General features: G+C 38.9%; 1 protein-coding gene across 3 annotated transcripts in view; it reads right to left on the reverse strand.

Moving 5' to 3' along the window:
• The window catches only part of lin52 (lin-52 DREAM MuvB core complex component), a 66,332-nt gene that overhangs the window by 30,914 nt on the left and 19,988 nt on the right, over window positions 1-15,430 (reverse strand). The window contains exon 6 of one of the 3 annotated variants that reach the window (XM_052010586.1): window positions 6,203-6,336. The exons of the other annotated variants lie outside the window; for them this stretch is intronic. Within the exon in view, the coding sequence (XP_051866546.1) occupies window positions 6,296-6,336 (41 nt within the window). The 3' untranslated portion in view covers window positions 6,203-6,295. Of the gene's footprint in view, window positions 1-6,202; window positions 6,337-15,430 lie in introns of those variants that run through there. 3 annotated transcript variants of the gene reach the window in all.

The raw sequence follows: 15,430 nt of genomic DNA on the forward strand, positions 1-15,430 counted from the left end.
GCCACCTGTATCTGATGTTTGTGTTCAGGATTCAATTACACCATTATTGATACCTCACAAGGATATTTAAAATGCAGACGTGGAGCCTGATTTCCCATGGGCCTGCTCATCTTTATTTCAATGCCAGCGTCCCTAGGTGAATTCCTAAGGCGTCCATATTAATAGGTCTTCAGTCTGGATTCATTCATTAAACACTCTGCAAGGTTTATGATGCTATGATTATTAGCCGACAAGTCCTTGAATCTCAATTTACTTATGCAAATGCAAGTTTTCTCCTTGAATTGCCTGAAAAAAATACTACAGACTGATCCAGTAAACTCAAGCTGTAAAAGAACTAAAAAGGTTTTAATTTATTGCTCCAGCCAACTACCTGCAACCTGACCCAAGAAATAAAAAAGCTACCATTTATTAGCTATAGCTTTGATTTGATTTGATACTTGCACAAGAACACAAAATGTTTTTCCTGTCAGTGTGAACCGAGCATTCAGAATATCTAAAGATTACAATGTTCAATATTTTTGGGAAGCAAGTATTTTCATTGCAAGGGAAGTAGTAATTTAAACACATACATAGGACAAATCTACCAGAAAGATTGCATACAGTAATTGAGGGGTTCATGTAGTTTACAGATAAACCACTGGATACCTCAGATCTGTTTACAAGCCATAATCTGGCCAAGGAGTTTAGATGACTGCTGTAAAAGAATAATTGTGTACATGGGAATGAATAGAGGTGGCCCACTCAATTCATCATATCTGTGTTGCTATTACAATGCAACAATGTTAATATAAAGTTAAAGACCACAACCCCAAATATAGACCTAACGCTTACTCTCTTTTCCCCATGCAATTACACACTGTGAAGTTCACATCAATGATTTTAACATCAATCTTTTATTTGCTACCATTGGCTCTTGATGAACTCCATGCCACTAGTGTGCAAGAATGTTCAACCACAAAGGGCTTTCATGACTCCTACAAGTTTACAGCTGATCATTGTATAATTTCCTAGTAATAACAATTTCCAGTTATTAATACAAGTACAAATATCCACAAATATCATGTACGGATTTCCATACATAATGGGGCTAGCTGGAGATTGTCGGGCAACAGTATGTGGATTTCACTGACAAGGCCAACATTTAGTGTCCATTTCTGTATTTCCATTTTACAATGACATTGGTACTTTTCAATCCCACCATTACCGCAAAAGCAGTGATGCGCAACTACTTAACCAGGGAGAACCACAATGATAATCAGAAAAGCAAAATAGAGAGCCACTCAAGCAAATGTTGAAGTCCCAAATCTCCCGAGAAACCCTCACTGGTATTCCGACTGTACTTGGACATTTGATTCCTCTCAAATTTCAATGGTGGTGCACCAGCTTCCTGGAAAACCAACTGACTAAACCTGTGCCAGGATATAGGTGATGCAGATTTAACTTTTCCATTCACATCAATAAAGAGCAATGGTTCCAAGGGAGATGAGTAAATTTATAGTAATTTACTTTTCCCGTCAAAAGGAGTTGAGCAAAAAGAGATTGCCAAGTATATTTACATTTTTTTCATTGCTTCCCACTGTTTGATGTGTTAATTTTATTGTTTAAAAACATTTCTAATAATGTTATTTTTGTATTATGTGATTAAACACAAGTGCTTTTTGCTTTTTTTGGAATATTTGTGAATGTTAAAGATACTCATAGAAACTTGAAGTTCTTTGATAGCCAATAAAATTTGAGGTGTGACCTATTTTCACCATGAATGTCTTGCACTAAGCAGAGCTTTGCCAATCAGAATCACCAAGGCAAGGTGGATGGAATAATCCTATGGGCCATATATTGAGAGAAGCAGGGAGGTTTCTGTTACTCTCTGTGAGGGCTAACTTCTTCCCACCAACAGACAACAACAGGAACAATCCGATGGACCATATTTTGAAAGTAGCAGGGAGATTTCTCCATTACTCATTCCTGTTAGGCCTAGTTTCTGCCCACTGACAGACAACAACATAAGGAATGCAGTACATTACACTGGCCTATCTGATCTGCCTCACACAAGAGTGAGAGATACAGGAAACAATGATTCAAGGTCGCACATCCCTATCAACTACACAAAATTAAAATCTGACCTTGCCAGTAATGCTATTCATCGGGCCTCAGAAATATATTTTGGATGCCTCAATAAAAGAAGCATGTATACAAGAACAGACCCCCAAATGTGCTATTGAAAAATCATGTAACTGGATAGATCACACGGAACTGCACAAAGAACACATAACAGCATCTCTTCATTATACAGAATAAAATGAAGTCAGCCAAATGCAATTTCAACTCCGAGAGCTTTGCCCATCTGGACACAAACTAAAACTCACTAATGGGTAAGTGACCTTGGCTCATCCACATTCATGATTAATGTAAAATGGAGCTGCTGTTATCCTTTAAGTAAAGTCAAAAGGGACAACTAATCAGAGTTAGACTAATTCACAATAACTTTGACACAAAGTTCTTTTCACATTTGACAACAGAATGTATATTGATTTTTTGCAAATCCATTTTATATGACTATGCATTGTTTACATAAAAATATAGGAATGCAGAAGGGCATTGAACTCATTGAGATTGCAGTGGATCTGCATCTTAATTCCATCCACATGCCTTGGCTCCACTATCCTTCTGTACTATGTTCGGCAATAATCTACTGTTCTCAGACATTAAATTAATAATCAAGCTAGCATTTAGTTTTTTTGAGGCAAAGGCTCCTACATCTATCACCTCTAATGGTGAGATTATGGTCCCTTATCATAGATGCACCTCTCTTCTCCCCCCCCCCCCCCCACCCCATTATGAGCAGTACTTCAATTGGGGCTTAAAATCCTTAATGTTATCACTTACTTCATGCCTTATAGCATGTAGGAGTCTTAAAAACCCTTAAAGGGGAAAATTTATCAAGGGGTAAAAAAAACACTTTCTTCCCTTCAGCTGAAGGCGTTTATAACTCCATGAGTACAGCTCCTCCAGAACTGATTATCCTTCAGAAATAGCATCCAACACCAAGCTTTCATAACAGAGCCCACAAAGGAAACAAAACTGGTTTTGGCATCCCTAACAGAATCAGCCAAGCTAGGATATACTGCCAGCACATTCACAAACTGAACCTTTGCAAATTAGTACCTTTAATCTAAATTGGTCTATGACACATTAAATGTTAAGTGCCAAGACATTTCCATTGTCTGACTGTAAAGACCACTTCAGACACTGGTGGCATTCCTCTTCTGGTTAAATAGATGCAGCAGGATCTAATGGCTCCCCTCCAATAGCAGTCAACAGACACCTAGATGTTGATCTTCAGATTAAAAAGTAAATGTTAAGCCCAATTCCGATGAAGGGTCTTCAACCTAAAACATTACGCTGTTTCTATTTCTCCCACCTGCCCAGATACTACCTGATTTGTTCTGTGCTTCCAACAATTCTTGTTTTTAAGTCCAGTAATATTCTTATAATGCTTCATCTCTAATTACTGAAATAGGAACACATCCTTGACGGTTACGTTTTTAAAAAAATTGTACTTCCATAATACTTACTCCACTGTTCTGTGCACTAACTCCCCTTGTCTCCATCCCAACCCATCACTCAGCTTTGAAATATTGTAGGATCTTTTGCATAATCCTGAGATAGAAGATAGGATCTTGATTTAATATCTCCCTCAGAGCCACAGTGAATTGACAATCTAGACTCTTGTGCTCAACTCTGGAATAGATCTTGAATCCACAATATTCTAATATGGGCAAGAACACTACCCAGTAACCCACAGTTAGCAACATGTAATGGAATCAGCTATCCACAATTTAAATTTAGATTGCACAATGTGCATTTCCATTTGCAACTCTTCAGCAAATGAAGCAGTACATGCCTGCAGGCAGCAAGATCTAGACAACATTCGGGAATGGGCTGATAAGTGCCACAGTAGTGTCAGGTTATGACAAATTAAGTCTAACCACCTATCCTTGATATTCAATGGCACTACCGAGTACCGAGACCATTACCGAGTACCCACCATCAATATTCCAGTTGTCGCTGGAACAGTTACTTAAGAACTATGACTACAAGAGCAGGTCATAAGTTGGGTATCTCACTGTAAGTGACTCACCTTCCTGACACCCAAAGGCATTTCCACCATCTACAGTGCATAAATCAGGAGCATATTGGATGATTCTCCACTTGCTTCGATAGGTGCAGCAGCAGCAACCCTCAAGAAATTCAACACCATCCAGGATAAAGCAGCTCACTTGATTGGCACTTCATCACACATTCACTCCCCCCACCAACACACAGTGAGAGCACCTTCAGCAGAAGAACTGCAGCATTTCATGGAAGTGGTTTACCAGCACCTTCTCAAGGGCATTTAGCGATGGGCAATAAATGCTGGCCTTGCCCAAAAATGAATAATGAAAAAGGAATTTCCTGGGATAAGAAACTGAAAAGATGAGATATCAAAAGAGCTGTTATTTTGAGCCAGAGGTTAAACCGTAGGACAATACAAGGTGACCTTACTTTTCTTCTGCCTCCAATATACATAGCCGGAACACTGACACTGGATGGAAAAATATTCTTCTCCCAACATAGATAGAACTAAGCACAAACAAAAAACCTTTAGTTTAGAAAGCTGGAGAGAACCATATTTTTCTATACTGCAAACATGCTTAACAGCAGGACATGCGCCACATATCAGATTACAGCAAGGAGTCCAGAGACCTCAATAAGATGCAAAATGATTGCATGATTCATGCACCTCATCATATATTCATGCCTCAGTGCAGGTGTGATTCAATGTACTGTTGCAAAATCCAAGAAGGTTAACGAGTTTTGTTAAAGAGTGCTTAAGATTATATCCGTGACATGGAATTAGCAGAAAAAAAGGCTGCAAGATACAGTAATAATCAAGTATGCAAACATGGGTTTGCAAAAACTAATTATTTGTGTCTCATACTTTCAAATGGCACAGGAAGCGTCTGTTCAGACCATTGAGTCTATGCTGGTTCTTATAGCAAACCCATTCCCCCCACTTATTTCCCTATAATCTCTTCTCATACAGTCCATTAACTTCCCCTTAACTTTTTACCACCCACACACACTAGGGGCAATTTACAGTAGCCAATTAACATCACAACGAGCATTTTCTGGGGAGGTGGGATGAAACCAGAGCACCTGGGGAAATCCACATGGTCACAGGGAAAACATCCAAACCAAGACAGGATTGAACCCAGGTTGCTGCAACAGTGTCACTGTACTGCCCTTGTAGATCTCTCCTGACAATTAAAGAAGCTACATTAGTCACAGAACGAGTCACCAAAAGAAATGAAATTAAATGAACAAACGGGGGACCTCACTAACATAACAGCAGTGCATTCCTTCAATCTTGTAATGCTTAGATGGACATTCGGACAGGTGATTTATTTCTAAAGAGCTTCATTAGGAAGTCAAAAACACAAATTCACAAAGAGAAATCAGGGACCTAATGAACCCATTTCAGATCAAACCACACTCATTTCTCCGTTAATCCTCTTAGCCATCAGCTTCTTTTTTTAATCTGATTCTCTGCAGTAAAATATGAAGGATTTTTTTATATGTATGACAAACTGTTAAATGCTTGTGGAGGAAAGTTAAGCGGAGTAGATAAACCCCCTCACAAACAGAAGATCCTCTTTTGTCATTTAATTTGCATTCTGGATGACTTAAAGTCATGAAATCTGCTCATTGACCACTGAATTTAGGTGGAGGTCAAACTCTGACAACAAGATGCAAGGATCTAAACAAACACACACAGAAAAGGGAGTCTGGTATTCATGGTGGCAAATTAACAGTGTTCAGCCTATATTACTTTGTAGAAAAAAAGAGCAACCTTTGGTGAAGGAGGGGTCTGCAATGAGTCCCAACCTGCTACAAATTGCTGGGCGATTTGCGTCACTTCAGTGTTTGCCTTGCACATATAAGAAAAATCTAAAATCTTGCAGTAGGTTCTCTGCCGAAATGAATTAAGTTTCATGAAATTGCTGGATTTACATTGTTAATACAGATTAATCTTACTGCAGCCATTTAGGGCTGGTAATTCTAAAATGACCTTGTTAATAATGTGATTTATTGTCCTGACGTGACACTAAACCTTGGAGGCCCAGAAAAGGACCAATGAATGTACAGTCTCAATACAGCAGGCAGTGAATTGTTCTTGCAGGTTTTTCAAAACTCTTTAATCTGTCTTGGCAGTATCTTTGTGTCAGTCTTGCCATCCATAATGCCGATGGTGTCAGATGATAATAATTTTCAGGGTGCAAAATTGTTTTGAGGCTGAGAAATACAAATTGGATAGATTTTTTCAGGAAATAATTTTGGAATGCTACACAAGAGTAATTTGAAATATGGCATGCTACATGCAGGCTTGGAAGGTAGATAATAATTTGGACCCATGATTCCCAAAGTTCACCATCCTCGAGTCATTTTTAGAAACTAATTGCAATGATTAGTCAAAATCAGTTTAATCACTGTATTATGTGACTATCTCAATGCTAGAAGGTGAATCAGATTGAAATGATCTCTTCACTGTTCCTGATGGACAGGGCTGATGGTTCTTCATTTCATTAGTGAATAACATTTGTACATTCCAGATATTTACCCTCCCATTCACGCAACTTCTCAAAGCCCAGTGCAATGATTTCCAAACACAGCCCAATCACAATATCAATGTAGACTGTATTACCTTCTAGGAAAGACATCATCCAACAATTGTTTCTTTTCTACTTTTCCCAGTTCTGATGAAAGGTCATTGACTTGAAACATGAACTGTTTTTACCTCTCTACAGATCCTGCCTGACCCACAGTTTGTTCATTCCTCTTCTATTGGCCCCCCCCCCCCCCCCCCCAAGTACATTCTCTTTATTCCTTTCTATATCCAATCTGACTGAATCACATTATTTCCTACTCTGTTGTTTGTAGTACTCCATTCATTACACCTTTATTTTGTTGGTCGAGAAGACAGATTACCAGTTCAGTCAAAAGATCTGAGTAGTGATAATGACATTACGGGCCAAAAGTAATTTGCAAGCAATTTGCTGAGGAATCTGATGGGTGAGATATAAAGTCCAATTAATAGCACTCTAGTAACTTCTGGCTTACTGTCAGCCTCTCATTTTCTACCTTCCATGCACTTCATCCAGCTAAATTCTACTACCTGCATTTTTTCACAAACTCAGGGATTTAATTTTTTTAAAGCCACAACTTTGACAAAGAAAAATGGTGCATAGTGTATCCCACAGAGAGGAAGCACACAAGTGTGAAACACCCTCCCACACATCTTGGAACAATATTCAAGAAGTTAACATTTTTATTTATATCATTTGAACTTCAAAAAGTGCTAACGGTTGCTCTTCTGCCCTATTTTGTTCAATCACTCATTGCTACTACACAAACTGAATTGTGTACTAGACTGTATTACCTTCTATGAAAGACATCATCCAACAATTGTTTCTCTTCTACTTTTCCCAGTTCTGATGAAAGGTCACTGACTTGAAACACAAACTGTTTTTACCTCTCTCCAGATCCTGCCTGACCCACAGAGTACTGTCAGGACTTTGTTTTTAAACTCAACTTGTACATCTTAAAGCAGTCTATTAAATTGGCACCCAATCCTCCATTTTAGGCATTAACTTTCTCAATCACCAATGCAGTAGCTGCAATGTGCACCAGCTACAAGATGCACAGAGCAATTTACTAAGATTTCAACAGCAGGTTCCAAAGTTATAACCAAGCCACCTTGAAAAAGTGGAAGCACCTGTGACTCTTTCAGAGTTGCTGGGTTAAAGCACTCCCAGCATAACTGTACTGTGAGAGTACCACCCCTTGGAGTATAATGGTTCAAGGCAATAATTTGCAAACATCTTCCAGGGCAATTGCAGATGGGCATAAAATGCTGTTTTTCCCCAGTGAAGGGCACACCCTATGAATCATCGTAAAGAGTTGTTATCCTCTCTGATGCACTCCAGCCTACTATTTATTCACCTCTTAACTCCCCAAAACCATTTCACTACAAGTCAGGAACATGATGGAATACTGTACTTACCTGAATGAGTACAGCTTCAACAATTCTCGAAAAGCTTGACCCCATCTAAAATACAGCAGTCTGCTTGATTGGTGACACCCTAAAAATTTACCTCATCTACCGCTAGTACACAATAGCTGCAATTTGTATCACCTGCAAAATTTACTGCAGAGACTCACCTGGGCTACTTCATCATTGACCTTGCACCTTATTGCACTGCACTTTCTCTGTAGCTGTGACACTTTACTCTGCACTGTTATTGTTTTTACCTGTACTATATCAATGCACTCTGTACTAACCCAAGATAACTGCACTGTGTAATGAAGTGACCTGTACAATCAGTATGCAAGACAAGTTTTTCCACTGTACCTCAGTACAAGTGACAATAATAAACCAATACCAACACCTCCCTGAAACACCACTTCTACCACCAAAGAGGATAAGGGCAAGATCACCTACAGGTTTTCTCTCCAGTGACACACTATATTGACTTGGAGGTAAATTGCCAATCCATTGAAGTTGTTGAATTTAAACCTTTTAGTTCATTACTCATTTCCAGGGTGGGAGTGTCATCTGTCAGTAATTCTAGCTTCACCCATGGCCCTTACTTTGTAAAATAATAAAAGAAACACACACTCCAGCCTGGATGTTACTCATTGCAAAACATTCAGTCCTGCTTGATGCCATCTGTGTCATACACTTCAGCCTGGATGTTGGCAAATTTGAAGCACACCAGCATGTTATCATTGATGTAATACAGTAGGTTTTGTCTCATCCCATACACATGAAACAGTGAAGCTAATAAATTCTTCTGTAAATGCCTGGCATTTTGTATTTAATTCTTATCACACATTTCATCTACCTCCTCCCATTTTCTCCAGATCTGTAACTTTCATCACTCTGCATATATTTTGTGTCTGTGCAAAGAGTTTTCTTCTGCAGAAAAAAAACACTCCATAACACAAGTAATTTGTTTATTTTTGATACGAGTTTGATCTTGCCCAACTGCAGATACAACCTTCAGCTAAATCATCAGGTACAAGGCTCATTGGCAATTATGTGAAAAATAGATATCATGGAAATGATATAACAGAAATGTAATTGCAAAGTAAAGAAGGTTGATAATTAAATATTTGGACCTATTTAACTTTTGGAATAGCTAGCAAAATGGAAAAGGAAGTGGAGCAGGTCTGATTTTAAAGAATAGGATAAAGGCAGTAGAGAGGAAGGATCTAAGCCTGGAAGACCAAGTAGTAGAACCAATTTGGGTGGAGCTAATAAACAGAAATCAAACTGTGCATAGGTTGCCAAAAAGAAATGGTAATGTTGGGTGACAAGTAAACTGATTAGTGGCAAATGCCAGGTGAAGGACATCTGCAACAAGAGGGAGTCAAAACCACTGACATTCAATACCATTATCATCGCTGAGCCCCCACCATCATGATCATGTGGCAGCAGAAACTCAGCTGGACCAGCCACATGATTACCTTGCCTACACAGCAGGTCAGAGGCTGGGTATGCTATGGGGAGTGACTCAACTCCTGCCATCATCTATTAAGTCAGGAGCGTTATGTAATGCTCACCACTTGCATGGATGAGAGCAGCAGCAAAGCACTCATGAAACTCAACAACATCCAGGACAACGCAGCCTCATCACGCACCTAATCGTTGCCTTAAACATTCATTTCCTTCACTACTGGCAAACTGTTGCTGTAGTACGTACTGTCTACAAATTGTACTACTGTTACTCACCCAGGCTGCTCTGACAGCATCTCCCAAACCCATGACCTCCACCACTAAGAAGGGCAAGATCAGTAGGTCAATGGCAACACCACCACTGCACACCATCCTGACTTGGAAATAGATTGCTGCTCCTTCATAGTCACTAGATCTAACTCCTGGATCTCCTGGAAATGATTTAGTTCAATCTGAAACCAGAGTCTTCAATCAGAATAAAGCAAACTACAAAAGCATGAGCTGGCTGTGGTAGATTGGGAAAATACATTGAGAAGCAGACAGTAAACCAGCATTGGCTACCTCTTAATGAATGAGTACATAGTTTACAAGTAACATGTATCCCTTTAAGCCAACAAAAAAAAACAGGAGCAATGGCCTATTCATGGCTATCAAGAAGTTAAAAGATATTATTAGATCAAAGAAAATGGCTTTTAAAAAAGCAATGAGCCTGAAAATTTTTCAAAACTTCAGAATTCAGCAAAAGAGGATCAAGGCATTGATAAGACAAGGGAATGCAGGAGTAGGCTAGGTAGAAACACTAAAACAGATTATAAAAGCCTTTACAGAGATGTTAAAGGGAAAAGATTAGCTAAACTTAAAGTGGATTGTTAAGGTGGTGGAGGTGGTGTGCAGGATACTTGCCTTCATTAGCCAGGACACAGCATATAATGGCAGGCAAGTTACATCTTATAAAACATTGGCTAGGCCTCAGCTGGAGTATAATGTGCATTTCTGATGACCTTGCCAGGTAAGTGAATGGGCAAGGACATGGCAGATGGAATATAATGTAGAAGAGTGTGAACATAATGATAAAAAACAAAGTCAGAAAATTTTTCAAAAGATGTGAGAACCACAGAGCATGAGCAAGCCTGAACCATGGAGAAAGCAAGAGAGATTGTGAAAAGGCAACAAATAGATACAACATTATCATAGAAATGTAGCCTCTGCAGGCCACGGTGCTTTCCAAGAAACCAGACAGACTTGAGGATGCCCTACCACAGATTCTGTCCTGTTGTTTGAGATACTCTTATAATGTTTCAAAGATGTGCCCATGGCAAGTATGAATCTGAATTAATTGTACTTTTTTTTTTTGCAGGTGCCCACTTTCTTCTATTTTTTTTAAAATACTTTTTTTGTTCTGTGTCTCCAGATACTAGTTTTCTTCACATGTTAACACAGTGGCACAATTAGTTATGCACCTCCCTCACAGCTACAACGACCTGGGTTCAGTCCTGAGTTCCAGTGCTATGTGTGTGAAGTCTGCATGTTCTCCCTGTGACTGCATGGGTTTCCTTGCATATTCTAAAAGCCTACAGGTTGGTCATTTACTGGGTCACTATTAATGGTGTCTGATGTTCAGCTGAGTGATAGAATCAGGGTCCTTTGATGGGAATGTAGAGAGAATTAAATGGGATTATTGTAAATGAGTACCTGATGGTAGGCAGGGATGGTGAGCCAAAGGGCCTATGTATCTATGCTGTATTGCTCTATGCAGCACTTTGAGCAGCCACTCGCAGAATGTTTCAGTGAAACAAAAGACATGTATTAGTGAAAAGTACTTTAATTGCTTATTTTAAACACTACACATGTATTGGCACAGAATCTGAACAAAGTACTCTTCAACCTGTAACACATAATTTCTTGAAGTAACTTGCCAATTCCTCTTCTATTTCAGCAATATCAGCAGCATCACAGAGACATCTTAAGATGGCATCTGAACCATGGATTCATTTGGCTGCAAGTTAAATGAATCAGGTTTGCTCTGGAAAAGTGTTTGCATTAAAGGAAGTTTTAATGCGCAAAATCAGAACAATCTAAATATTGTGCCTCAACACTTCGGTCTATTAAATCCTCCTCACAATTATATTTAAAACAGGATCTGGCCAAAACCAACAAGTGTTTAACTATCAATGTATTCACAAGACCCAAGAGAGTAATCCGAATTCAATTACTATAAATAACATTAGTTAGAAAACAAGCAGAGAGCCCCTGAGGGACAAGGAGCCGTGATGACAAGCTGCAGCCTCTTGCTGCAGAACAATTCATTAGGCAGAGTGTAACAGATGTGCCACGTGCTTACTGAAACCCATCAATCCTACTGGGGATTCATGTAATTATTTGAGTTTCGAGTGGCAGGAGCCACCAGCGGCACGGCAGCTGCACAGGCACTGGGGACCCTCGTGTTTTAATCAGCATCACTTAGACGGGCCCTCAGTGCACTTGACGCTAGCTTGATATGCAGTCAAGTGCAAATCCAAGCTGATAGCACAAGTAACTACCATCTAGATTGTTTTTTAAAGTGAGACCTGTAACAATTCACCAGTGCAGTGTTCATGCCCATCTGCCTATGAGAGTCTGGAACTGAGACTAATGAAAGCCAGAGTAACTCACTGACTCGGATGGAATGCATTGAACTGACAGATTAATTTATACAAGGAGAAAATGCATCAGGTACCAACCCAAGAAATGGTGATTTCTCTCCTAATCAAGACAGTCTGGATGCTATTTTCTATCAATGCTGGGTGAATGAGGCCTCTGCCAATGCTGCTCTGTAAAGAACAACCATGGGAATGGCTCAGGGCACTTCCTCCTTCAGATCTGTGCCCCTTCATATGGATCCTGCAAGGTATTGCCTCAATTTGGCACAATGAGGATAGCTCAGTCAGGCACTCACTGTGCTATTACTGCTATTCCTAACTAATAACAATTAAAACTTTATTATGTCTTTGAGAAAAAATTAATGTGCAATTGTATTGAATTAACTATCACTGGGCTACCAGTCACCACACAACATCAGCTATATTGATCTCACTATAGATTAGCATTAGGCAAGTTTGTTTTGTTTGCAGAATTCCTTCCTTTATCTCAATCTTAGATTTTGCCTTCAAAAATGGGACATGGGTACAGGTTGTGAGGTGTGCGTGGGGGGGAGGGGGGGGGGGGGAAAGGACGTTTACAAAATTTTAAGGAACAAAGAAACGTCTTGGGAAATAAATGTGTGCACGCATGAAAATATGCACTACATTCACATATTGGTTGTTCAGTTTATTTCTGTCCCATTACCCATCCACATCCCCTCCAAGCCAATAACATTTGGGTGTCACAGCAAATGACTATGAGACCAATGTGTTTGCAGTAGCTGATGAATGATACAATTCTTCCCAAATATTGTGCTGCAATCGTTGCAAATCATAATCTGGAGTTCATTACCAAGAAGCCGTATTGTCAGCATACATACAAGTTAAATGGAGCTGCGTATTGGAAAAGAGAAAATTGCATTCAATTCCTGACAATTCTGAATTGTTGCTTCCTCCCCCAATAAACAAAGATGACAACTGACATTGCGGGAAGACAGTGTTCTGCCCACCAACTCAGTGCTAACAGAATATACATTCTATGACAAGTAAAGGCATTTTCTAGACATAGGTTATCTGTAGTGCTGAATTCTAAATCTCTTCAGCCTTACCATCCTATTCTAAATGCAAAAAAGAAATGGCAGGCAAAAGAAGGTCCTCAGGGTGAAACTCCTACTGTCGATAACTGAATCAAAAAGTCCATGTGAATATGAAACAGGATTCTACATTTTGCACACTCATTGGCTATTTTACTAAAATTAGTGACAGGAGGAATTTCACATACTAAAGATTTATGTTATGGATGAGGTCTCAAAGATAATTAGGGAACAGATCAAGACCTGCCTTTTGAATACTTTACAGTCAGATAGAAAGCTTTGGGGCTGTTCTCATTATAAATGAGGAATGATTTAATAGAGGTGTATAAAATAATGAAAGGGTGGGACAGAGTAGAAGCAGAGGTTCCAGGGATTAACACCTCCAGAGCAAGAGGGCACAGCATAACATTAAATGCATGGGAGTTAGCACAGGGAACAGGACAAACTTATTTCCTTTTAGTTATCATTGAGATTTGAACTTTTGTGCAATGCACCACTTATCAAGTAATAATTGTTGCAAACAATATTTGAATAACATTAAACTTTAATAGCAGCTTAGATAGGTGGATGCAGGAAAAGGGGAATAAAATGATTTAGTTACAGTGCAGCCACATGGTATTAGAACTGTTAGTTCTGTGAGGACAAATACCAGAGATTAGTTGGACCACATTGCCATCTCAATGCAATTTTGGTCAATTTGTTTAAATTTTAAACAGGTACCTATTCCACGACCCTGCAGCTTTTCCATTCCCCACAACACCATCCCAACTAAATAACGGTCACATATCATTTAAATTGAGTCTTATTTGCCTGCAAAAGTTATGTCACCACTTCAATCAATAGTTTCCTGTGTTTAGCTCGAATAACAGTAACCACTGATCAGCTCTAATAACTGCTCAATGGAAAGAATATGATCAAAGACACAAAATTTTCTTTTCGTCATCAACACCAACATAAATTGCAGTAAATTTCAACAGAACTAACTTTTTTTAAAAATGCTGAATATGTAATTAAAAGCAATTAGTCTAATGTTTTTCATTTATAAGTAATATTTCCCCAACAGAGATAGTGGAAGTGCTGTTGCAAAGCAAGTTTATATAGGAAGATTCTGCTATAAATGTACACATAGGAATTTAAGTAGAAAAGGTCTGAGGACACTAAAGCAACATTTTAAAATGGGCCTTAATTATATCTGCCTATTCTGTCCAAACCTTCTCTAGCCCTCCAAACCAATTCCAAACTATACCTGGTCACAACCTCTGTATGGAATGTTACAAAAGATATATAATATAAAAACACCTTGCTAAAATTAAACATATGCTTTGAAGGACTTTAACAGAATACATAGGAGGAAACTCTCTCCTTTGGAAGGACAATTGATAACCAGAGGATACTGAAGATAATTGGCAAAAGAAAACAATTTTTTCAGCAGCAAGTGTATGATTTGGAATGCTTTGCATGAAAGATTAATGGAAGCTGATTCATTAGCAAGTTTCAAAATGGAATTGGTAAATACTTCAAAAAGGAAAAAAAATGTAAATCTGTGGGGAAAGAGCTGTGGGGTGGAACTAATTAGAGAGCTCTTTCAAAAAGCTACATAAATAGAGCCCTCTCACTCACCCATATCCAGGAGATGTTAAATGCTAAATATTACAACAAAAATTAAATATAGTGTTTGTTGATCCAGTGAATATTTGGAATAAACCAGAAAGGTATTCATTTTTTTTAAATTTTATTTACAGCATGGTAACAGGCCCTTCCAGCCCAACAAGTCCGCGCCGCCCATTTTAAACCCAAATTAACCCACCCGTACGTCTTTGCAATGTGGGAGGAAACCAGAGCACCCAGAGGAAACCCACACAGATACAGGAGAACGTACAAACTCCTTACAGACAGCGACGGGAATCGAACCCCGATTGCTGGCGCTGTAATAGCGTCACGCTAACCGCTACGCTACCGTGTCTTTTTTAAATTTTTTTAAATTTCTGTTACAGATAAATCCGTTTTTAAAGTTAAAATGAATTCTAATGATAGTGCTCGGTGCATTATCAAACTTCTGCTTCAAGACTCTCCTTTTTAGTTCTGCCTCTAATTTGGTTTTTAATGATGGTCTTAACTTTTTTGCCTTCTTATTACAAATTACTGGCCAGTAAAAACAA

Source organism: Pristis pectinata, chromosome 1, assembly GCF_009764475.1.
Source record: "Pristis pectinata isolate sPriPec2 chromosome 1, sPriPec2.1.pri, whole genome shotgun sequence".
Classification (NCBI taxonomy): domain Eukaryota; kingdom Metazoa; phylum Chordata; class Chondrichthyes; order Rhinopristiformes; family Pristidae; genus Pristis; species Pristis pectinata.